Below are 25,869 nucleotides of genomic sequence, written 5' to 3' on the forward strand. Positions count from 1 at the left end.
CTTGAGAAAAATCTATCCAAGCCTAGTTAATCTTGACATTTTTATTTTAAGTGCAATAATCGGATCTCGCTGCGGACTGCTTAAGGAAGTGGCATCAATTTTTAAAGCTCCCAGTTTAGCCTGCATTAGTAACAGTATATCAAAATTTAATGTTCTGTACTAGCCTTGCCGTTCAAGTGGGTGCCCATTGTCTCTGAGTGACAGGCCTTGCTTTCAGCTGTAGTTGGAAGATAAACATTGTTCGGATTTGTCATATGGAATTGCGTGACTCTTCAGCTCAAATGCAGACAAGTGCATCCAGCACACCTACATCTTTTTCCGAGTGACAGATGCACACTTAGCAGGAATGTTGTCTAAATATTTATGCAGATGCAGTGATGTGTCGCTGGGAGAAAAGGGAAAAATCTCTGTTTTTACAATAATTGGTGCACTCGTTTAGTCTATTCGAGATGAGGTAGAGCTATTGGTGTTGATGTGCCAGCTACTTAAGTCTTAAATACTGTATTTAGCCGAATGCAAGACTAGCCTCTCCCCGCTGCCCAGCTCTTTGATGTCAGAAATTAAGTGTGTGTTAACTTCAGAGTCCTCCTTCCTTTTGGGTACATACAGTTATAACTGGTACTTAACCTGTATTTTTAAAGGGGGTCATCTTGAATTCAGAGTCTTGTATTTGGGTAAATACAATACATAACACTCTCTCCAACGCTAGCACAACATCTCTCCAGTGGTGGTAGTGGCTTGTTGTTCACCTTATGTTACATTTTAGATTGTGAGCCTTTTGGGGACAGGCAATCATCTTATTTATTATTTACCTATTTCCCCTATTTAAACCGCTTTGCAAACCTTGGTTGAAAAGCAGTATATAAATATTATTATTAGACTCTCTGATGGACATCTGGACTAAACTGCTCACCAGAATTGCTTGGGAGTTACTCTGAAGGACCACTATCTTTCTGTAGGACTTGCTCTAGTAAATTTAGTCGGGGTATCCGCCATGGATGACAATAAAACTAGCCTCTGCAAGAAAAAATATATATCGAAGATGGGGATGTTTAGGAGCATTAGTATCCCATTTGTTCTGTGGAAATGTATGCAAAATCCTTGTTCATATGATGGATAAAAATAAAAGTAAGGCATCATCTTCTTTCCTGGAATAATCCCCCTGCCCCCCGCCCACTTGCCAACTAAGAGGAAAACAGTTTTGTTCAGCTGTTGCCTGCAGTCCCTCTGCCCTTGATGCTCAGGGGGGTGAAAAGGTATTATAATGTGAACAGAAGTAGTCTCTGGGCCTACAGCTGGCTAATAACAGAGTTGCATTGAGTGCAAGCAAGACCCACAGCTGTGACTTTCGCCACAAGGCCCAGACTAGACAGCAGCAGACATAATCAGCTGAGCCAGCCGGCCAGTGAGCCTAGGTCTTTATCGGCCAGATGGTGTGAATTTAGACACTTTTGTTATGCAATGCCAGGGAGGAGTTGGGGAGAAGAAAACAAAACAAAGGCCACCATGCTGGGTGCTTATTTGAGTTTGAAATTAGAGACAGATTTTTTTTTTTGGTGAAAGTTGAGGGTTGAATTTTAAAACCATTTTCCAGAGGGGAGGGGAAAGGCATAAGCCCTTCTTTGAAATGCACAGCCGGATGGGACCACCAGTTTCTGCCAGGCTGTTTCTTCTAAAGCTTTGTGTTTCTCTCTCTCTCTCTCTCCTTTGTTTATATTTATCCGTCCTTTCAGAGTAGGAGCCATCCCATAACATGAGAAATGTTGTACTCTGGGCAAGATATATTTATTAGCATGGTCAGGCCAAAGCATTTTGCCATGGGAATGTAGGAAGCTGTTGGTCTAGACCATTGGTCTATCTAGCTTAGTATTGTCTTCACGGACTGGCAGCAGCTTCTCTAAGGTCCAAGCAGGAGTCTTTTCCCAGCCCTACCTGGAGATGCTGTCTAGGAGAGAACCTGCGACCTTCTGCATGCCAAGCTATGGCTCCTTTCCCTCCCTCTCACCCCACGTCCTAGGAAGCTGCCTTATATAAAGCCAGACCCTTGGTTCATCTAACTCCGTATTGTCTACACTGACTGGCAGCAGCTCTACAAGGTTCCACGCAAGAGTCTTCTCCAGCCCAAGTGGAGATGCTGCCAGGGACTGAACTTTGGATCTTCTGTATTCAAAGCAGTTGCTCCATCACTGAGTGGCAGCCCCATAAGATCAGGCCCAAGGAAGCCCATCCAGCCCAGCATCCTGTTTTACACAGTGGCCCACCAGATGCCGCTGGAAGCCTACAGGCTGGAGTTGAGGGCGTGCCCTCTCTCCTGCTGTTGCTCCCCTGCAACTGGTACTCAGAGGTATCCTGCCTCTGAGGCTGGAGGTGGCCTATAGCCCTCTGACTAGTAGCCATTGATAGACCTCTCTTCCATGAAGTTATCCAAACCACTCTTCAAGCCATCCAGGTTGTTGGCTGTCACCATATCCTGTGGCAGAGAATTCCATAGGTTAATTATGCGTCGTGTGAAAAAGTAGTTCCCTGTTGTTGGTCCTAAATTTCTTGGCAATCAGTTTCATGGGCTGACCCCTGGTTCTAGTGTTTTGCAAGAGGGAGAAAATCCATCCCCATGTTAAGTGGCTGCACTGAACAATCCGTGAGCAAGGTCAGTCGGGTCTTTGACTTTGGCTGGAAGGAGATGCCCAACTGTTACTTAGAGCAACCATCTCACAATTCCTCTTCTTCTCTCCCCTGGTAGATGGCTGGTGGTGGTGTGATGGTGATGATGATGATGATTTTATTTTGACATTTATATCCCGCTCTTCCTCCAAGGAGCCCAGAGCAGTGAACTACGTACTTAAGTTTCTCTTTCACAACAACCCTGTGAAGTAGGCTAGGCTGAGAGAGAAGTGACTGGCCCAGAGTCACCCAGCTAGTTTCATGGCTGAATGGGGATTGGAACTCGGGTCTCCCCGGTCCCAGTCCAGCACTCTAACCACTACGCCACGCTGGCTCTCATTTGGTAATACCAAATGCATGAGGTGACATCATTACAGTGCAACCACGACATGGGGCCAGGTCTGAGAAATTCAAGGCTGATCTAGACAAGAGATCTGTGATGGAATCTCACACATCTAATTTTTTTTAAAAAAGAGAGTTAACACTCTCTTAAGTGGGTGGGAGAATTTGGATCACACAGTGGCCCATCAGATGCCTCTAGGGAGCCCACAGGCAAGAGGTGAGGGCAGCCCCCCCTCTTTTGCTGTTGCTCCCCTGCAACTGGGATTTAGAGGCAGGCATCTTGCCTCTGAGGCAGGAGGTGGCCTGTCGCCACCAGACTAGTAGCCATTGATAGACCTGTCCTCCACGAATTTCTCTAAGCCCCTTTTTTCATATGCTACATTCAGGCAAGATATGGGTGGTTCAGACTGGGGAAATGGCATGGGTAGAAGGCTTAACCCCTCTCCCTCAGCACTGTGAGCCTGATCCCCGCACCCCATAGTTGCTGTTAATGTGTTTTAAGAGTACAGGATCCAATTACGGATCTCCCATGGTTTGGTCTAACTGGCCCTTGGAATGAAAGCACACGCAGTGGTGGATTAACGGAGAGGCAGAGGAGGCATTTGCCTATGGCGGCAAAATTTGAGGAGCAGTAAATTTTGCCCCTCCTCAAATTTTGCCACCCCTCTCTGTGGGCAGTGGTGGCTGTGGCAAGTGGGGAGAAGGGGAGAAGAAAGTCCCCCCCACCTTTACCTTATATAAAAAAAGCAAACTGTTTTTTGTTTAAGGTAAAAGGGGGCGGCAAAAGCCTATTTGCCTATGGGTGGCGAAAAGCTTAATCCGCCCCTGAGCACACATCATTATACTTAATTCTTTTAGCCAGCCACCAGCTATGCGTGGGGATGTGGCAAGGCTATGCGTGCCGGCGAGGGAGGCACCTGATTGGCTGGGCGCTGGTTGGCTGCTGTTCACCGGACTCATGGCAGCGAGGAGAAGCAGGCGAGGCTGTGACCGGCCCAGCCACATTGGGGAGGTGGGGGCAGCGGGCCTGGCCACAGCTGGGAGGTGGCGGCGGGCCCAGCCACGGGGGTGGGGAGATGGCGGCCACGTTGGTGGGGTGAAGGCAGCAGTGAGGAGGCAGCAGCGGGCCGGTCGCCAGGGTGAGGCGGCGGCAGAAGGGGAGGGGATGGGCTGGCCTGAAAGTCGGCCAGAAGCAGGGCGGGCGCCCGGGGGAAGAGGGTGCAGACGTTCTGTGCCATTTCTACTAGTTGGATGCTATGAGAAAAGAAGAGGAAGATACCAGGGGCTGTTGCCTGCAGCCGTGAGGGAAGTGTCATAAAATCGGATTGTGGTTCTAGGACTGAATTTAGTAAGCGTGGTCTAGTAAGTAAGCACACTGGCAGAAATGCACCTTGCACACTTGGACTGGGAGCAGTAAGATGGTAACACTGGCGGACATGCTGTGTGACATTCCACATGTGTGCAGTTGCTGCTATGCAAGCACAGGACATTTCATAAATGGAGTTGTGTGATGGACACTGGACATAATGGCTATCCATTGTGCAACTGTGGAAGTCAAGTTTGGCGGACTCTGGTAGGTAGCCTGTTCCATGATTTGGGAGTCACCATCAGTGTTCCCTGTAGCAGGGATTCCCAGATGTTGACTGCAACTCCCATCATCCCCAGCTGTAATTGCATTTGGGGGTGATGGGTGTTGTAGTCAACATCTGAGAATTCCTGTTACGGTGTCACCGTCAGGAAGATGCTTTCTGTAGTGGTCACCAACCTGGTAAATCAGAAATCTCAAGCTGGAGTCCTCCTGCAGATGTTGGCCTACAGCTCCCATCATCCATGACTGGTTATTGTGAGTGGGGCTGATGGGAGTTGTAGGCACTCAACAACTGGAGGGCTGCAGGTTGAAACTCTGTGATAGACTATGGAACCACCCAAAGCTTGTTTGTGCTAGAGGGTGGGGAGACATATGGGAGAAGGCATTGGGCCAGTTTTGACATTTATGGAGAACGAAGCTTCACAGAGCTGATTTCCATGTTGCATTTTGAAGCACCAGAGCGTCCTCGCTCGTATGTCAGATGTTCCAAAGCCTTGACATTGAAAGAATTAAGTCGCATCGCTAACTCCAGAGGGACGATGCAAGGACGGCACCATTTCTGAAAGAGCTCGGCTTCCCCAAAGGGCTACTATGGGAAGCGGGTAATGGCATTAGACTGAATTCAGAATTTTGTTAATATGGAATTGTGTCAGTAAACCCAAGCTCCCGTGCAGCTTGATCATGTGCATGTTTACCTGGAAGTAACGGCCACTGTGCAACAGCTAGTTATGACTTAGTCATGACTTAGTTCAGGCCTGCTCAACTTTGGCCCTCCTTCAGATGTTGGCCTAAAACTCCCATAATTCCTGGCTATTAGCCACTGTTGCTGGGGATTATGGGAGTTGTAGTCTAAAAATAGCTTGGGGGCCAAAGCTGAGACCTCCCATTAATTTCAGTGGAACTAAGCTAGTAATGTCTAACTGGTTTCATTGCTTCCAGTCATGTTCAGTCATGACTGATTAGCCTGGATGTTGCCCACTGAGATTAACAGGGCTTACTCCCTGGCACGAAAACATAGGATTGCAACATGCAGTCCAGTTTTGTGACTAAATTGGTCATGAGCTGCAGCCTCGAGGAAATTAATGGGACACTTTGAGAATAAGATGTGTCATTAATATCGAAGGGACAGCTCATGAGTAATTTACTATGTGGCTACGACTGCAGCTCTGGTTAAAGCCTCTGCTATACTCTTCATACTGTGCCTGTTTCCTTTAGAAATATACTTCCACTGAACTCAAGTGGGCAACTGTTTGCCATGTTGTTACAGAGAGCCGGTGTGGTGTAGTGGTTAGAGTGTTGGACCAGGGCTGGGGAGACCCGAGTTCAAATCCCCATTCAGCCATGAAACTCACTAGATCAGGATTTCTTAACCTTGGGCCCCCAGATGTTGTTGGACTACAATTCCCATCATCCACAGACATGGCCTTTGTGGCTGAGGATGATGGGCGTTGTAGTCCAACAACATCTGGGGGCCCAAGGCTAAGAACCCTGCACTATATTACTCTGGGCCAGTCACGTATGTCTCACCCTAACCTACCTCACAGGGTTGTTGTGAGGATAACCATGTACACTGTTCTAGGCTCCTTGGAGGAAGAGCGGGATATATACTCCAACAATAAAGTGACCTTAGTTTGGGCTGATACCATCTACATATCTAAGAAAGCTCATATTAGTGAATCCAACATAGGATTTTGGACCCATAAGAAGATTTGTGGTTCATGTCATAACTTAGACCCATAGCTGGGAACATGCTTTAAGGCTCATCCTGGCTTGCTTCAGAACTGCATTATTATTAGACCCATTCATGCTCATGAGACTGTTTGTAAGAGTAAAAAGGTGGAGATGTTTGTTGATCCAAATAGTTCAGATGCTTTCTGAGGTTTTTCCTCTTATCTAAGAATAGCAAAATGGAGCCTATGTATTTAAAAGATGTTAGTCCTATAGGTCCAAAAGGAGCCACGGGGCAAACCATACAACACACATTATATTGGGGAGAATTAGAAAAGTGGAAAAGCACCTGCATGCTTTCATGAAGAAGGTTCCAAGTTCCCTTCCTCCCAGATAGGGCTGAGAGAGACTCCTGCCTGTAACCTTGCAGAAGCCGCTGCCAGTCTGTGTAGACAATACTGAGCTTGATGGACCAATGGTCTGACTCAGTAAATGGCAGCTTCCTATGTAACATTTAAGTTTAAATAGTAGATTCATGAATTTGCAGTGCTGTAGGTCAGGCCTGCTCTACTTTGCCACCACTCCCCCAGCCGTTTCTGGACGACAACTCCCATAATTCCCAGCCACAGTGGCCAATAGCCAGGGATTATGGGAGTTGTAGGCCAACATCTGCAGTAGGGCCAAAGTTGAGCAGCCCTTCAGTAGGCTCAGCTTGGTGGTTCAGAATAAGTAGTACTGGCGTGTACAATTTTATATCTTCCTTTTTGTAGCTGGGATCTTGCATCTGGCTTAATTTGGGACTCTTAAAACACACACATGAACTATTTATGTCTTAGGAAACCTGATTCAAATTTTATTGCCTTTTCAGCAGAGAGAAACCCACAACTTCTGACTACTGAGAACCTGCCCAGGTTTCAAGGGCATTAAATCCTTTTTCACAAGATGTGGTTCAACCCAGTGTTCACATGTTCAAACCTGGACACTCGTACAGTTATTCATATATGTTGTTGCACGGCGTTCCAACAGCACACTTCTGATCTGCAGCCTGCATGTCAGGGGCCTTATGCCCAGGTTCACCTTTGAAAGAGGAGAGGAGAGCTGGTCTTGTGGTAGCAAGCATGACTTGTCTCCTTAGCTAAGCAGGGTCCACCCTGGTTGCTTATGAATGGGAGACTTGATGTGTGAGCACTGCAAGATATTCCCCTCAGGGGATGGCGCTGCTCTGGGAAGAGCAGAAGGTTCCAAGTTCCCTCCCTGGCTTCTCCAAGATAGGGCTGGGAGAGAATCCTGCCTGCAACCTTGGAGAAGCTGCTGCCAGTCTGTGAAGACAATATTGAGCTAGATAGACCAATAGTCTGACTTGGTATATGGCAGCTTCCTATGTTCCTAAACAAATGCATGTAGAATCATTCACACAAAAACATGTAGGTGTGTACAGACGCCTAAATACGTGGATAACATAATGTCTGAATGGGAGGAGAACTGATCTTGTGGTAGCAGGCATAAATTGCTAAGCAGGGTCCATCCTGGTTTGCATTTGATTGGGAGACTATATGTGAGCACTGTATGATATTCCCCTCAGGGGATGGGGTCGCTCTGGGAAGAGCACCTGCCTGCTTGCATGCAGGAGGTCCCAAGTTCCCTCCCTGGCAGCATCTCCAAGATGGGCTGAGAGAGACTCCTGCCTGCAACCTTCGAGAAGCTGCTGCCAGTCTGGGTAGACAATACTGAGCTAGATGGACCAAGGGTCTGATTTGGTAGAAGGCAGCTTCCTATGTTACTTGGGTGCCTAACCATTCATGTATTCTGAGAGGGGCAGCCCAAGGTATTGTCAGGGCTGCCCTTAGGGTACTGCAAGCAGGGCGACCTCCGTGGGCCCCGCTCTTTTAATCCCCATTAGAATTAACTGGAAGGGGGCCCCACACTGGCCGATTTGCCCCAGGCCCCGCACCCTGCCAGGGCTCTCTAAGGACAGCCCTGGGTATTGCGATGCCTGAGATGAGCACAAAACGCTGCCTTGCTTCCTGCCCCTGATGGGGCTGGCCGCCTTTCAGAATCAACCCTTGAAAGCTTTGAATGGGGTCAGGGAGGAGGGCAGGTTGCTAGCAGCCTCTTCTTCTCTCCTCCTGCTTTTTGCAAGCTTTGCAAGGGTCAGATTGCTCCCCCAAATCTGCTCCAATTGAAGCAGCATTTTGCCATCTTACTGGCACCCTAACAACCTGCTGCTTAAGGTGACTGCATCACCTTGCCTCGTGATTAGGTTGCCCCTGTATTTGGAATATAGTCATTCCTCCCCAATCATGGTTTTCCCAATTGCAGGTTTGAGTATCCGCAACTGGGAAATTGTGACCAGTCTTGCCAACTGTGACCTGAGAATCTGTGGTTTGGCGAGACTTTTTGGTGGTTTTTTGGGGGGTGGTGGTGGTTGTGATTTGGGCCCCCCCCCGAGAAGTTCAATCAGTTTATCCCCCTTGCTGACCCTGCTGACAACTCACAATTTAAAATGACTTTTAGTGATTTTGGGAATTTAAAAAATGCCCAGGGGTTCAGTCTACTCGCTCGTCTTGCTGACTCTTGGCGATTTTAGGGGATTTGGGCGTATTTTGGTATTTTTCTTTCATTTTTAGCTGTCTTTGCGACCACAGTTCCCCCAACCCCATTTCCCATTGTTTTCAATTGCTCACTAACTGCAGTGTTTTCCTGGAACCGAACCCTCGTGATTGGTGAGGAATGACCATACTGTAAAGTAACTGGGAAGATTAAGGCTCAATGTAATGATGAGGAACAAAAGATTTCGAAGTTTTCCTGTTTTACTAAATTGTTCTCCTGTTTTGTTTTTGTTCTATTGCCAGTCGTTGTTGTGAAAAGAAAAGCTGCGGGAATCGCAACGAAACACCCTCAGACCCCGTGATCATTGACAGGTAGGAAGCAAAATTCCAGTTGCCCCACCATGAGAGGAAAAATCCCAACCAAGTGATTTCATCATGTGCCATTGAAGAAAGTGAAAATCTTGACACTAGATTATGTTTATGCTTCTGTGTTGCTGTTGATCATTTGTAATATTGTTTTAGAAGGATTTTAAAAATGCTGGTCATGAGTCACGCTGGGCTTTGTCTGGTAAAACGTCTGCTTCTAACATTGGTAAAACATCTAACGATGGTAAAACGTTAACTTAACTTCTAACAATGGTAAAATGTCTGCTTCTAATGATGTCCTTCCATGTGCTTATTTAAGTTTGGCTGAGTCTTCCTGGTGTGACAACCTCTTGAATGTTGTCTGTTTAACCATGGAAGGGTTCCTTCCAATTGGACCAGTGGAACAGATAACCCTTCATGTTCATCTGGCTGTTTCATTAGCATGCCTTTATCAAATAATGATGTGGAATAACATTCTTGTGGAGAGGCATTAGCCAAGTTTGAAACCTCAGTGTCTGGAATGGCTATAAATTTTATGCAGAAGGTTGTGTTCCCACATTTGCTTGTCCCAAGACTTTCTGAAAACCGGAATAATCTTTCTGAATGAGGATGGAGGTCAAATATGGAACATGATTCATCCTGAACAAAATTAGGGGCCTGTTTTCATTCTAGGTAATGCCAACCAAGAGCTGAGCAGGGTTTTTAAGATGGTTGACAAATATATGAGATGGTGAAATGAATAAGAGCATGATGAAGGCTTCGAGAGTAAGTCTGAATTTGGGGATATAGGTGGTGTGTGTGTGTGTTTCTTGCCCTTTTATTTCTCTCCCCATTCATCTGATGTCAGAGGTATGGATAGCCTTAGTACGTTCAGGATCTGTTCCAGGGCTGCTCAACTTCAGCCATCCAGCACATGTTGGCCCATAATCCCTGGTCATTGTGGCTGGGAATTATGGGAATTCTAGTCAAAAAATCAGCTGGAGGGCTGAAGATGAGCAGCTCTGATCTATTCTAAGGTGGAAGGAGGCATGTGTTTCAGCAACATCAGTGATGAACGTGAGTGCTTCTGTACAGACAGAGTTCTGGAATATTTGAGACTTGGCTAAGGAATATCACCATAAAAACTCTCAATTTTAGATGATTAACAGGCTGGGATGGGGTTTTTTTAGAATAGTGTCCAGGAAGCACTTGCTTTCTAAAAGCAGAGAGGTTACAGAGCCCATTCCTGAGTGGGAGCCACCTTCTACCTTGGCAGGATGTTGCGTTTCTTCATTCTGTGCACCTGGGGTCAGGAGGCAATTGCTCAGGGAGCAGAAAACCTTCTGTGGATGCTCAGAGTAACCATCATCTTTCATGTGTTTCTCTCCTGAGGGAGACTCCCTGTTGATGGTAGAGAGTTCTGCTGATGGGGTGGGGCTACAGAAACCCAACCAACCATTTTTTTGGAAGCGTATTTAAAAAACAGCAACACCCAACCCAAAACCAGATACCACTGAGTATCATCAAAGCCCTTTGGGGAGGGAATGATGGTGAGTAAATGAGCAGGGCCTGCAGCAGGCTTTCTACTGACCTATTGGCTAGGAGGAAGGAATGCAAAGGCTCCACACATGTAGGATGTAGGCAGAGCTGGCACAAAGGGAAGGCACAGAAAGGAGCCATTGAGGGAGCAACACCCATGGGCACAACTAGGGTTGTTGCCACCCTTGGCAGTGAGAATTCAGGGACACAGCTGTCAAAGGGCAGGGGGCCAATGCTAAAACCCTACTCAGTTTGCATGCTTGACAGTAGAGCCTGGAGGCTGTTTTGTGCATTTCCCCCTATCGTGTTCTGTGCACGGGAGTGGGAGAGAATTGTCAGTTGCCTGGATGATGGTTAGTATGAATTGTGTGGTGGGAGTGCTAAGGGGGTGGGGCTGAAAGGCAGGCATGGAAGTGAACCTTTGTGATCCACCTAGAGCGTTTGGTGTCAGGCAGTGTATTAATTAATTAATAATAATAATAATAATTGAAATTGAAAAGCTGTGGCAGAAGACCAAAATAATCCCAGTGGTAATTGGCGCCCTGGGTGCAATTCCAAAAGACCTTGAAGAGCACCTCAACACCCCAGGGGCTACAGAAATCACCATCAGCCAACTACAAAAAGCAGCTTTACTGGGAACAGCCCATATTCTGTGATGATATCTAGAATAATAACAGCAACAATATTGACGATAAAATTCAGCCATCCCAGGTCCTTGGGAAGGACTCGATGTCTGGATAAAACAAACCAGTCAATAACATCTGTCTGACTGTGAATGAATACCGTCTCCTTTTGGATCACCAGCACAGCACAGGGCACATGATGCATCTGGTAACAGAGTAAGGCCCTGTGTTTATGGGAGCTCCCCATGGTCAGAGATGTTGTTGATTCAATTCTACATAGAGACTTCTGTGGACTTGTTATGAAGTAGATGTGGTACTGTGATCTCATGTAATTTGGCATGTCAATATTATCATCTTCCCTTGTGCTTCAGAACAAGACAAGTTCTAGAGGCATTTCTAGAAGGTGCCTGTTATCTGCAGATTTTTAAAAATATTGGCATAATTCATTGTTAGGCTTTTTTAAAAAAAACTTGTTCTGACCCCAAGTTTTTTAAAAATTGATTTACTTAACAGATTACTGATTAAACATCTAAGTCATACTTGGATGGGGCACAGCTATAATGGAAAGTGTGTGTGTGTGTGGGAGGGGGACAAATATCCCTGGGCCCATGGGGGGGTGGGGCCCATTGACTGGGAAACAGCCCACTCTTCACTCTTCACTCTTCCCTCCTGCCTCCCTGACTCACTGGCAAGTTGCTGGCTCCCAATGGGAGTGTGTGATGTTATGTGCATGAGCACAAGAGAAAGGGCTTGCTAAGGATCAGTGGCGCTCTTTGGACCAGACTTCCAGTCCAAGGTCCGGACCTCCACCACCTGCCCCCACCCTCAATGCCTGGCAGGTGGTGGCCGCATTGCCAGCCTGCACTATCACCACCAAGCACCCTGGAGCAGCCTGCTAGCTTGTAGCCTGCAAAGCCAGCCTAGATCACAAGAGCAATGTCCATGCTTCTATGTACATAGAGATGTAAATACCTTCAACTTCATCTGAAGTTGATGGAGGTGATACTTTGATTCATATCCAACGATTAGTCCTTCCTGGTAAGTCCTTAAAGAACAGTCCGGATTTCAGTCGTTTTCACTGAAGCTTCTTCATGAAGGACTAAAAGGTCAAAATATACCATCATAGATTCTGCAGTAAATGAATGTAACAAGTATTTTAAACTTAGATAACAAAACAGTCCTCATACCTTATATGCTCTTGGCCGTTCTTTATGGTAGCATTTTATCTGTGGTGTGTTACTTAACAGAGAGCTCTCTATATATGCGTTTACTAGAGCACCCTAAAGGCTTCCATTAGCACAGCCATCATAAAACTCCTGCGTAGAATAAACCTTCATTAACTAAGTCAATTTACTCATAAGGAGACCCTGAATGAGGCATCAGGTTAATCCATTCAAGGGACCGGAGCAAAGAGCAGCTACTCACATAAGCTCATGACAGGGAACACAGACAAATCAGCTACTCAAATATCGCTCCCCCCCCCACCAAAGTTTTTTAGGTCCAGGCTCCAAAATTACCTTGGTGCACCTCTACCAAGGATGTTTTATGTCATGTCCTGACTGTTCTTCTACAGCAAAGATACATGGTGGGCAGGAGGCAGGCAGTCCAGGGACCATCTTGACTTCTAGTCTCGGGCCCCCGCCAACCCAGAAACTTATGAAATGCAAATATCTTGGGACGGGACAGGACGGACAGTGGTGGCAGCGGGAGAGAGATCAGCAGCCAGCTTGTTGCTATTTTTGTCCTCACTTTAGAATTTATCACTTTTATACAACAGGATGGTTAAAATTGAAGTCAAACATAGAAAAGTACAGGAGCAGCATAAAAACAGAAACAGAGTAGTTTCCGAGTAGCATAAGAGAGACTTAGTGGGAAACACTTAGCACCCTTATCCCCTCCCCTTGGAGCTCACGGAGTCTCCCCCAAAGCTGTGCCTGAGGGTTGAAGGACCCTCAGCAATGGCATTGGCTGTGGTGCAGGTGGCTGTAGGGGAAAGTGGTCAGAATGTTGGACTAGGGCTGGGGAGACCTGCGTCCAAATCCCCATTCAGCCATGAACCTCACTGGGTGACTCTGAGCCTAATCGGCTTCACGGGGTCGTTGTGAGTATACAATAACCTCTGGGCCTCCTGGAAAAAGAGCAGGATATAAATGTAAAAAATAAAAAGTGGGAGAACTCACAGAAGGCATCTTTTCCTGGTATCGGGGATCTGTCCCCTGCCAGTCACCAATGCCATTGCCAAGGCTCTTTTGATTCCTCCCCAGCACAGTGCAGGCTACAGACAACATTGTATTATTCATTAGCAAGCCTATATCAAATAATGGGGTCACAGTAACATTCTTGTGGAGAGGCATTAGCCAAGTTTGAAACACCTCCATGTCTGAAACGGCCTTGGCGGAAGGGCCATTCCATTCCAATGGTGGAATCGCCTCTGGAATGGCCTTGGGTGTCTGGAATTTTATGCAGAAGGTTGTGTTTCCACATTTGCTTGTCTCAAGATCTGCAAAGTCCCTCCTACGCTGCTGCCACTCTGGATCCCAGCCATCCTAGGATAGTTTTCTAAACCGATCGTGTTAAAGGAAAAAAAGTGTATATTTGTATATATGAGATGTTAGAAAGATGTAGCAAGCACCATCTTGGAAGCAGCTACATTCCTTCCCTTTCATACTGCTGGCCACCTGCAGTTCCTCTTGTATTTATTATGTGCTTCCTGACTGGTTGTACCTTTTCAGTTGCTCAAAATAGTTTTAGATCCTAGTTGGCATCAGTTGATCTGGCGGAATCACTGATTAGGTTTTGCATCCTAAAACCAAATAAAATGATATTTGAAGACAACAGGAGAAACAAACTGGCTGAGAAACTGTCCCTTGATCTTAGGCGTGCTCCCTCCTTGTTTAATTTTTAAATGAAAGTTGAAGACTTAAAAAATAATAATAATTCTGCAAGCTTTCCTCTAACTCTGTACACTTCTCTGTGATTGCCCTCTTTTAATGATTGCTGTATCCTGCATTTCTATGATTTTAGAGGTTGTGTTTTACTGGTTTTTTAAAAAATAGATCTGGTTGTGAGTGAATTCATTTATTTAGAATGACAACATATAACATTTTTAAATAAACAAGTAAATAATATCTCTCTTCCACACTCACTGCACAGCCTGTGAAACTTACATCCAGTCAATAATACACTGAGGTCATTCACACAATCAAAAACTGTGTTCTACCTGGGTTTGGGAGCTATGTGTGCGGTTGTGTGGAAGCAAGATACCCAGGTTTTCCGCCTGTCTTTCCTCCTCTTTCGCTTCTGCACAATCACTTCTACCCAGATTTTTCTCCTACTTTGATTCCACACCACCAAAAACTGAGAGCACAAACAGCTCGCAAACCCAGGTAGAACACAGTTTTTGACTGTGTGAATTGATCTCAAAGTATTCAAACCTGGCCTCAGTATATTGATGCTATATCTTGTGATAGTATGTGTTATAGAGAGCCCTTCTTTTTGTCTTGCAAATGGATAAAATTGACTCAATTTCTCTCTCCCTGCCAACCCTCAAGCTGTATAAACACAACAAGAAAATTAACTCTAAATTACTGTCCTTTTTTTTTTTAAAGGTTCTTTTGCATTTCCTTTTCAGCACACACGGTAGGCAATTTGGGGGGCAACTGGACAATGAAAAAGCAAACTGATGGCAAGAAGAAAGCCATCAGATAAATAGTTTTTCACTGGGGTCTGTTCACACAGGGTGCACATTAAAACTTGGGGAGGGAGTGATTCCAGAAAAATGTCTTGATGTAGGTTCCTGTAGAACCCAGAGGAAAGAGTTGAGGCATGCAGTAGGGGTGTGCCCGAAACCGACTGACCCGGATTGGTTCGAGTCCGGACCAGATTCGAACTGGACCGAGCCAGTTCAGTCTGGCACCCCCTCACCTGCCCCTGGTTTGGTTCAGTCTGGGGGGTTTGTGAACATTTTTTAAAAAAAATTTTTTAACTTACCCCCTTCGGGGGAGTTGTTGGAGGCAGCAGCGTGGGAGGTGTCCACGGAGCTTCCCCCTCCCCTCACTGGCCTCATCCTTCCCCTCTGGCCCGGCGGCCATTATGGAGGCTGTCACGCCTGCTATTTTGCTCTGCGTGACCCAGGCCATGCAGAGGCCAATTGTACAGGTGCAGTGGCCTACAAAATGGCCACCACACCAGAGGGGGAAGGCTCACAGGGAGGGAACTGGGAACCTTCTGCATGCCAGCATGCAGATGCTCTTCCCAGAGTGGCCCCATTCCCTCAGGGGAATATCTTAGTGCTCACACATGTAGTTTCCCATTAAAATGCAAACCAGAGCAGACCCTGCTTAGCATAGGAGATAATTCATGCCTGATACCATAAGACCAGCCACCTAATGGCACAGGGGAGAAGTAACTTGCCTAGGGAGCAAGAGGTTGCTGGTTCGAATCCCCACTGGCAGGTTTCCCAGACTATGGGAAACACCTGTATCGGGGGCAGCCGCCATATAGGAAGGTGCTGAAAGGCATCATTATTTCATACTGTGCAGGAGGAGTCAATGGGAAACCCCTCCTGTATTCTACCAAAGACAACCATATGGTTCTGTGGTCACCAGGAGTCAACACCGACTCGAGGGCCCAACATTTTTTTTTTAACCACAAGACTAGCCCCCCCCCACCCCGGGAATAAATCTTATTGAATAAAGTGGGACTTACTTCTGAGTAAACATGGATAAGATTGTGTTATGAGTTTTAATTGATGTATGTATTAAGTTTGAAGCTTCAATCCTATGCATGATAACTTGGAGTAAGCCCCATTGAATGCAGTGGAGCTTTTGTGTGGATATTTATTTAACATATTTTGTTAAATATGGATAGGATTGGGCTGCACATCTGCATACATGTGCATCTGAACAACTGTGTTCTAAACCATAGTTCTAAAGAAAAAAGTAATTTTAGATTAGGTGTTAATCTAATGCTGTGGGCACCATATCAGAAGAAGCATTTCTTCTTTCTGTTTCTTCCTGTAGTTTTTCTAAGTACTTGTATTCAATGTAATCATGTGCTTCCTGATTGGTTGTACCATTTCAGTTGACCAAAATAGTTTTTGTGTTGATTTTGTTGAATCGGTTTTGTGTTGGTTTTGTTCTGACCGATTTGCTGATTAAGTTTTACATCCTAAAAATTATAAAAGGAGATTGGATGTAAGTTGCAAAAGCAAAGCAATATTAAAGGGGAAAGTTCTACTCGGTGCACAAATCATTTTATCATTCAGATCATTTACTGATATGAAAAGGAGTGTTGGAAATGAACATGGAGAACGTGAGAGAGAATTTGTTGATAGCAGTTGGAATGATTATTGTAAAAAAATTTGGAAAAATAACAAAAATTCATCTGTGCAAGGATGGTGTAGAAATTTCTGGCATATCGAATTAAGTGTGGAATATAACAGTTTTTAAAATAAGAGTTCTGGGTAGGACAAAACAAGAACAACTTAGATAGACTACAAATGATTGCCAATTTTCCAATTGGACTAGAATGAGATGAGAAGGGATGAGTATTACAATTGTAAGAATTTATTTGTTACAAAGCAATGGAAGTTTTTCATAAGAAACCTTACATCCTTTTCCTCTATTCTTAATGTATGTGTGTTTATGCTGCACTTTGTGTCTATTTTTGGTCCATTTTTGTGCATTAAGTATTAGACGGGAAGCAAACTGTGAGAATGAAAAGAGTATCAAAATGGTGAATTGTAAATAAGCGTTTAAAGCTTCAAATGTGCAAATAACGCTATGCATGTTTTCCTGGGATTAAGACTCTTTGAGCTCAGTGGAACTGGAATCTGAGGAGACATGTATAGGATTATGGTGCATGTCTCTCGGATCCCCCCTTTCCTTCCACAGTGTTTCGGATGGCATATATATCTGTGCCCCCGCCATCTTGGCAAAGAGGCACCTTTTAACGTGGTGATTTCCTTTATTGAGCAGGGGGAGAGTAACTGGCCCTCTCCACCCCCAGCACAGCATCCCTCCAGTGACTGTTGCTGATGTCTATCCTCTGTCTCTTTGTTAGATTGTGAGCCCTCTGGGGACAGGGATCCATCTTATTTATTTGTTGTTTCTTTGTGTAAACCGCCCTGAGCCATTTTTGGAAGGCCAGTATAGAAATTGAATTATTATTATTATTATTATTATTATTATTATTATTATTATTATTATTATTAACAACAACAACAACTGTAGCTGAGAAGAAAGAAAAACAAGTCAAAATAATCGACATAGCAATACCAGGGGATAGCAGAATAGAAGAAAAAAAAATAGAAAAAATCACCAAATACAAAGATCTACAAATTGAAATTGAAAGGCTGTGGCAGAAAAAGACCAAAATAATCCCAGTGGTAATTGGCGCCCTGGGTGCAGTTCCAAAAGACCTTGAAGAGCACCTCAACACCATAGGGGCCACAGAAATCTCCATCAGGCAATTACAAAAATCAGCTTTACTGGGAACAGCCTATATTCTGTGACGATATAACCATTGACAATAAAATTCTGGCATCCCAGGTCCTTGGGAAGGACTCGATGTCTGGATAAAACAAACCAGTCAATAACACCTGTCTGACTGTGTAAACAAGATGATGATAATAATAATAATAATAATAATAATAATAATATAAATAATAATAATATAATATAATATATGGTTCCCCCTTTATCCTTACAACAATCCTGTGAGGTGGGTTAGGCTAAGAGAGAGTAACTGACCCAAGTACCAGTTGCGGGGGAGTAACAGCAGGAGAGAGGGCATGCCCTCAACCCCTGTCTGTGGCTTCCAGCGGCAACTGATGGGCCACTGTGTGAAATGGGATGCTGGACTAGATGGGCCTCCTTGGGCCTGATCCAGCAGGGCTGTTCTTATGTTCTTATGTAAGTTAGCTCAGTAAGCTTAATGGGAACAGGGATTTAGAACCTGCCTCACCACAGTCTACATCTAACCACTATCTCACATGGTCTCACTGAAGATACCATGCTATACACAAATATTTTAAGGCATGACGAAATATACTCTTGTGTTAGACTATGCCAGCAAATTACTCAATGCAGTTTAGTTGACCTGGGCTCCCTTTTGGACTGTTGCACAAATTTCCTAAAAGCAAACCAGTTTGCCACACTCAGCAGGAAAAGGCATGCATCTCTGACAACTGTACCTGCATGATACACATTTGCTGAATTCACATCTATGTTTACCAGATATCCTCCATCATCCTAGGGCAGGGGTTCTCAAACTTTGGGTCCTTGGATGTTGTTGGACTACAGATCCCATCATCCCTGCCTACAGCTTGAGAACTCCTGCCCTGTGACCTCTGTTAAGTCAGACCTATGGGGAGCCATCTAGTTCTCTAGAACGACGAAAGTGTTCACTGCGCACTCTTCAGAAGGACAGGGTTTTCCTGGTTTTTTTGTTCATGATTTCTAAAGAAGGGTGCTGGGAATCTCTGGCAGGCTCCTCTTGTTAACATTTTCCCCTTGAACAAGACCCAAACATTCCTCTGCAGCACACAGTGTTTTGGCTCCAGCCTTCATTCTGCAGATGCCAATATCCTTCTTAATTTATTTCCCCCTCTCACTCTTCATCGGGACAAATTTATGGTTGAAGCCAAGGCTATCCCAAATATAAATCCAGTATGCATTATGGCAGAGGTTCTCAAACTTCAGATGTTGGTGGACTACAACTCCCATCATTCCCAGCCACAATGGCCAAAGTTCCCTGATGGACCAAAACGTCTTCTGCAATGCACAGTCAAAAAGGAGCATTGTATGTTCCTTGGGCAGGAGTTTCTAACCTTGGGTCCCTAGATGATGCTGGGCATGATGGGAATTGTAGTCCGGCACCATCTGGTGCCTCAAGGCTGAGATCCTCTGTCCTGAAGGCCACAAACTCAGACACTAAGTTTGGGATGGGGCCATGGTCTAAGTTTGGTAGAGTGTCTGCTTTGTATGCAGAAGGTTCCAGGTTGATTCCCTGGTGGCATCTCTTGGAAGGGTTGGGAGGGACTCCAGCCTGAAACCTTGGAGAGTCACTGCCAGCCACTGTAGACAATATTGAGTGGGATGGACCAAGGTTCTGACTTGGTAGAAGGCAGCTTCCTGTTTGGGGAGAAGAGCTGGTCTTCTGCTAATGAGCATGACTGTTCCTCTTTGCTAAGCAGGGTTAATCTTGGTTTGCATTTGGATGTGAACACAGAACCGCTTTCGAGGCCGAAGTCCAAGACCTCCACACCCACTGCCGCCCCCACCCCCAATCCTCTTTTGTCTGTCCTGGGTGGTGTGGTTTGTGCCCTCAAGAACCTACGTGTTTTTTTAAAAAATGATGCTTACCTTCATGCAGCAGTGGGGGGTGGAGAGGGGAGGGCTCCAAAGACCTTTAGGTCCAGGCTCCAAAATTACATAGGTGCACCTCTGTGTGAACACTGTAAAATGTTCCCCTTAGGGGATGGGGTCATAGCTCAGTGGAACAGGCCCCCCACATCAGACGTGAGGGGCATTATTTCAGTCCCAAATGGGGCCGTGCGGCCCTTCTTTGGAGCGGAAATTGGCCCGTGCGGCATTGGCAGTGCAGCAGGAGCAACTCCCCTTGCCTTAAAGGCAGGGAGAGCTGCTCCTGGTCTCGCTGCCAGTGCAGTGGGGCTGATCAATCTCTCTCCCAAATGGGGCAACGGGGCCCTGTTTGAGAGAGAGATTGGTCTGTGCTGCATTCGCAGCGCGGCCAGAACGGCTCTCCCTTCCCCGTGCTGCCCAACACAGTGAGGGCCGATCTCCCTTCCAAACGGGGCCGTACATTCCCATTTGGGAGGGAGACACGTCCCCCACATCTGACATCAGATGCTGGGGCGTGGCTAGCTGGGCCCCTGCATCTGACGTCAGATGTGGAGGTGGGGCCAGGGGGCCACAGCAGCCGCACACGTTTCACTGCCAGCCTCCCTACACTGCTGTTCCCTCCCACTTCCTTCTTCCTCCACCCCACCTCTGTCTCTAAAGCAGAGGTCACTCACGCCTGGCCCAGGTCACCATCACACATGGCCCCCTGGTGCATTGTGAGCTCGTGGCATGGTGACCACACACCCCCTAGGACAGACTAAAGAGAATTTGGGGCCCCCAGGGGGTGTGGCGGCTCTGGGCGTCTGCCCGGAAGTCCAGGGTAAGAGTGCCTCTGGCAGTCCGTGTAGACAGTACTGAGCTAGATGGCCCAGTGGCCTGATTCTGTATAAGGCCGCTCCCTGTATTCCTAACGATTTGTTTGAGCATACGGTGGAAGCCAAGAAGTCGGGCCAGGCTAGAACCTTATTTGAAAGTGTGTGTCCCAGAATATGCCCCAGAATCCATTGGGACAAGAGAACTGCGACAGATGAGCCAATGAGGAAAGTGTTCCCTGGAGGTAAAGTGTTTGACTGCGGGAGTGCTAAATAAATGAACAGGAGTGTGTGGGGAGCGGCGCATGTATCCATGGAAATCAAGGCAGTTGACACAATGGTGGCATTCAGCGATTGTCCCCACGACACCCTGTCACCATTTCACCCTCTCCTTCCTTCCTGATGATGACGAGGCGGTCAAGGCGAAGCGTCTTGTACCTACTGCCGTGCCGGAGAGTGGAAGAGGCTCCTCTCTCCCCGCTGCTCCCTCTAGGAGCCTGACAGGACACCCTCTGCCATGATCTCCCCGCTTGTCCTGCAGAGTCAAAGGCTTTTGTTTGCAGCTCAAGCTGGCTCTCCAGCAAGGAGCTGCTGTTGTGCCATCTGGTGCTGATTAATATTTTAGTAGCCGGGATGTTCGGGCGGAATCAGTAACTTGGTGTGCTTTGCCCTGTCATTTGACAAGTGATTTTTTTCAGGCCCTTTTAGAGAACACTGAATTCCCTCCCCCCTCCCCCCCGCCCTTAAACTCAAGCGCTCGGAGTTCCAAAATGATAACCTTGAAAGTGAAAAACAAGAAGGAGTTCAGTAAGTGGCTCATAGGAACATAGGATGCTGCCTTATACCAAGTCAGGCCCTTGGTCCATCTAGCTCAGGATTGTCTACACCAGGGATTCTCAGCGTTGGGTCTCCAGATGTTATTGGACATCAGCTCCCATAATCCCCAACCAAAGGCCACTGCGGCTGGGGATTATGGGAGTTGAAGTCCAATAATCTGGGGACCCAATGTTGAGAATCCCTGGTTTACACTGACTGGCAGTGGCTTTGCCAAGGTTTCATGCAGGAGCCCTCAGGGGCATATCTAGGGTGGGGCAGGCAGGGCACATGCCCCGGGCACCACTTGAAGGGGGCGCCATTTTGTAAAATTAATTTTTTTTAAAGGCTGCTGAAAACAAAATGGCCACTGTGCATGCTCAAATGGCCTCTGTGAGGCCCCAGGTCATGCCAGGCCTTGCAGAGGCCATTTGAGCATGCACAGTGGCCATTTTGTTTTCAGTGGACATTTTTTTTTTTTAAAAAAAAGATTATTTTTAAAAATGGCCACCACACATGCTCAAATGGTCCCTGCGAGGCCCTCCCACAGCCTTTAGGAAGCCCCCCGAAGGGGCTACAGGTTAAAAACAAAACAAAAAACTAAATGTAATATAAGACACTGTACACATATTCAGATTGGCACTATGTACAGAGAATCAGGGCTTGTGAATACTGAGTTGAAGCTTATGAGCTAGGATTGTATTCATTTGCTCTTACTTTGCTTCTTGTGATAAGTGAGTTAAATGTGATGTCTTAATAATATGGCTATTAATGGTGAGTTTGTCTTTGAATCAGTGTGAAATCCTTAGTATTAAGGCCCACTGGGAGTTTCTTGCTCTCTTTCTCTCATTTTAACTGTCTTTCTGAAAGACTAGAATATATTCCAAGCAGTGACACAGTTTACTCTGCATATCCTTTAATTATTTCCAGAGTATCTGGGAAAAGTCAAATTCTCCATTTATTTTTAAAACTTATGTAGTGGTGATGCTACAATGCATAGTAGAGAATTAGACAGTCACTTCTGTTTAGTTTTCCAAGTACACTTCCACATAGCATTTGGGTATTTCATGAGCCCCCACATACTGAAATTTGTAGTTTTCCAGCATTTTTTGGTCTGGCTAAGTCCACTGCTAAAATAGTTTTTGAAATATTAAAAGATTAACGAGCCTGACTTGTATTTTTGAGCTGATATTATAGTAGAGTTATCTGAAAGATGGGTGTCAGATGCTTGGACAGGGGGTGCAATTTCAGTGTTTGCCCTAGGTGCTATTGTCCCTAGATACGTCTCTGGGAGCCCTACCTGGAGACGCTTCCAGGGAGTGAACCTGGGACCTTCTGCCTGCAAACATGCAGATGCTCTTCCACTGAGCTGGCAGGGCTTCTCAAGCGTGGGTCCCCAGATGTTGCTGGACTACAGATCCCATCAGCCCCTGCCACAATGGCCTTTGTCCACATTGCAAACCAATGTGGTTTGCATTTGGGTGGGGGACTACATGTGAGCATTGTCTGCTGTAAGATATTCCCCACAAGGCAAGTATTCTCAAACGTGGGTCCCCAGATATTGTTAGACCACAGCTCTTGGTGCTCCCATGTGGTCTCCCATTCAAATGCAAGCCAAGGTGGACCCAGCTTAGCAAAGGGGACAATTCATGCTCACAGCCACAAGACCAGCTTGACTACATGGTCAGATTTTCTGGGGAGCTGATGACTCAGATGGTGGGGAGGGTTCTTATTATTTTTTAAAAATGAAGGCAACCATGTGTTGAAGAGAAGGCCTTTCTGATAGTATGGGGTGTACATGAACCACAGTTCAAGCACCGGTTTGGCACTGAACTGGTTTGCACATGGTTTGAACCAGTTCAGTGCCGTGGGGTGTGGGAGCTTTAAGAAAGAGGAGAGCAGGTCCTTACCTGCTTTCTACCGCCCCATGCAGCTTCATTCCTGCTGGGGTGGCGCTTAGCCCAAATACCCCCATTTGGCACCAGCATGCACATGGTGTCCACCCCATCAAGAACACCATGCTGGTGTTTGTGTGGTCAGTAACACCATACTGACCACACAAATGGTGATTGTGGATGTACGGATGCCATGTGCATCCTGACACCGTGTAAGGGAACTCTCCTCTTTCCCCACAGCACCGAACCGGTGCTTGAACCGTGGTTTGTGCTCACCCCATCATAGCCAGGAGAAGTCTTGTTAAGCCCACCCTCTCTTAGATAAGCTGGTGTAGTGGTTAGAGCATTGGATGTGGGTTCCTTCCAGATGGCAGTGAGCTGAGTTCTTGCCCACAAGCTGCAAGTGCAAGTTTTTTGCCTCCCACACACTCCTGCAGGTTTCAGTTTTCCTTGCTAGTGCAAAATTGCCCTCTGTTCAGATGCAGAGCAAAGTCCTTGTATGATTTTTGCAGCAGCACCGGCGGTGGGGGCGAGAACTGGTCTGTGGAGGGAGAGCTGGCCTTGTGGTAGCAAGCATGACTTGTCCTCTTTGCTAAGCAGTGTCTGCCCTGGTTTGCATTTGAATGGGAGACTTGATGTGTGAGCACTGTAAGATATTCCCCTTAAGGGATGGAGCCACTCTGGGAAGAGAAGAACATTCCAAGTTCCCTCCTTGGCAGCATCTCCAAGATAGGGCTGAGAGAGACTCCTGCCCACAATCTTGGAGAAGCTGCTGCCAGTCTGTGAAGACAATACTGAGCTAGATAGACCAATGGTCTGATTTGGTATATGGCAGCTTCCTATATTCCTATTCCCCTTAGGGGATGGTGCTGCTCTGGGAAGAGCACCTCCCTGGCTGCATACAGAAGGTCTCAAGTTTCCTCCCTGGTTTCTCCAAGAGAGGGCTAAGAGAGACTTCTGCCTGCAACCTTGGAGAAGCCGCTGCCAGTCTGTGTAGACAATCCTGAGCTAGATGGATCAATGGTCTGACTTGGTATATGGCAGTTCCCTATGTTCTTATGACCAGCTTTTGCTTTCCAAGAAAAACTAATTGCTTACTTTTCTGGTGAATGGGGAAAAGGGCAGATTCTTCTCAGAAAGCAAGAGCTGGCCAGCAGATAGCACTGAATAAATTGTATGAGGATCCTGCTCTGTGTCTAAACAGAGTGTGAGTTCATGCTGGGAAGGAAGATGGAAACCTTTTCGGGGTGTGTTTGTGTATGTGTGCAGGGTGAGTAAACTTGCACTTGCAACATGCAGGCAAGTCCACAATTTATTGCCATCTGGAAGGACCCTAGGAAAACCAGGTTCAAACTTCTGCTCTGCCGTGAAGCTCATGAAAAGTTGTTAGCTTCGCCTCCAGTCAGGCTCCAGGTTATTGTAAATAAGTTAGGGCAAATCCAAAGGTAATGGAATTGGGCGAATTACAACTTTTTCAATGATAGCAGCCATAAGCAAATTTTCAAATAGATATTATATATATATATATATATATATATATATATATATATATATATATATACACACACACACACACACACACACACACACACACATACTTACTGAGCAAGATAATATCTCCTATTTTTACAAAACCCTTAAATATTATAGATGGTGTGAAACTTGCAAAATACTTCAGTAATGGAATAAGAAATTATGTCCAAAAATTCTGATTCAGTTACCAACATATTTTGCATGTTTCAGACACTATTATATATTTTGAAGAGTTTGTGGGTGTGTTTGTGCAGTAGAAAGTAACTAGTTGACCTGGTGCAGAGCATCTGCACCTCTTGTTCTTCCTATTGCTTTTCCCCACCGGCTGGTGGGGGCGGGTGCTCTTGCTTCCTGCCGGCCAACCCGGTGGCAGCCACCATTTTCTCCCCCTGTACTCATGGCTATTTGGCAGCTGCTTGTGAACTCTCGCGAGAGCTGCCACACATGGGATTTGCCACAGGTAGGTCTTAGAGAAATAAATATATAGATAGATAGATACTTCTCAATTACCTACAAGTACGAAACTTGGCATATATAATCCTGCGACTTCTTTTTACACCAGAATATGCTGGGGAAAAGGTTTACAAATTATTTTGGCAGTTTTTAGAAGAAATTCTGAATATAATCATAAGATTTTAACTGTTATCATTCTGAACAGATTTTTAATACTCAATCAGATCAGTAGTTCAAAAATGACACAATGCCCAAGAGAAGCTGAAGATCCTTCTCAGATTCAAACTTACTATGATTCAAACTACCATATATGGTCATTATTCAATAAAATGAATAGTGTTTGAAGTTGATATCCTACAGATTTCAAACTATTTTTACTTCCTTTTTGCATACGCTTAATGAAAAAAATTCATACATACAAATTGTTATATATCTTATATTTTGAAGAGTGAGTTTGTGGATTTGTTTAAGTCACACTTTCTGATTACCTTCCTGCCATTTAAAGATGAAAGCAGGCGGAGAAGGGCAGACTCCTATGGAATGGAATTAAGACAAAGTTTGTTTGTTATCCTATTTAGTATATTTCGGAAGGGCGGTATATCAATCAATCAATCAATCAATCAATCAATCAAATAAATAAATAAAATATTGTCAGAATTAAGCTTCACAAATAATTAGTGAT

At 45.7% G+C, this 25,869-nt stretch overlaps 1 protein-coding gene across 3 annotated transcripts in view; it reads left to right on the forward strand.

Moving 5' to 3' along the window:
- The window catches only part of EBF2 (EBF transcription factor 2), a 320,570-nt gene that overhangs the window by 16,699 nt on the left and 278,002 nt on the right, over positions 1–25,869 (forward strand). For all 3 annotated transcript variants that reach the window (XM_053269072.1, XM_053269073.1, XM_053269074.1), the window contains exon 6: positions 9,112–9,180. In XM_053269072.1, the coding sequence (XP_053125047.1) occupies positions 9,112–9,180 (69 nt within the window). The remainder of the gene's footprint in view (positions 1–9,111; positions 9,181–25,869) is intronic.

The sequence above is a fragment of the Hemicordylus capensis genome, chromosome 8, assembly GCF_027244095.1.
Source record: "Hemicordylus capensis ecotype Gifberg chromosome 8, rHemCap1.1.pri, whole genome shotgun sequence".
Lineage (NCBI taxonomy): Eukaryota > Metazoa > Chordata > Lepidosauria > Squamata > Cordylidae > Hemicordylus > Hemicordylus capensis.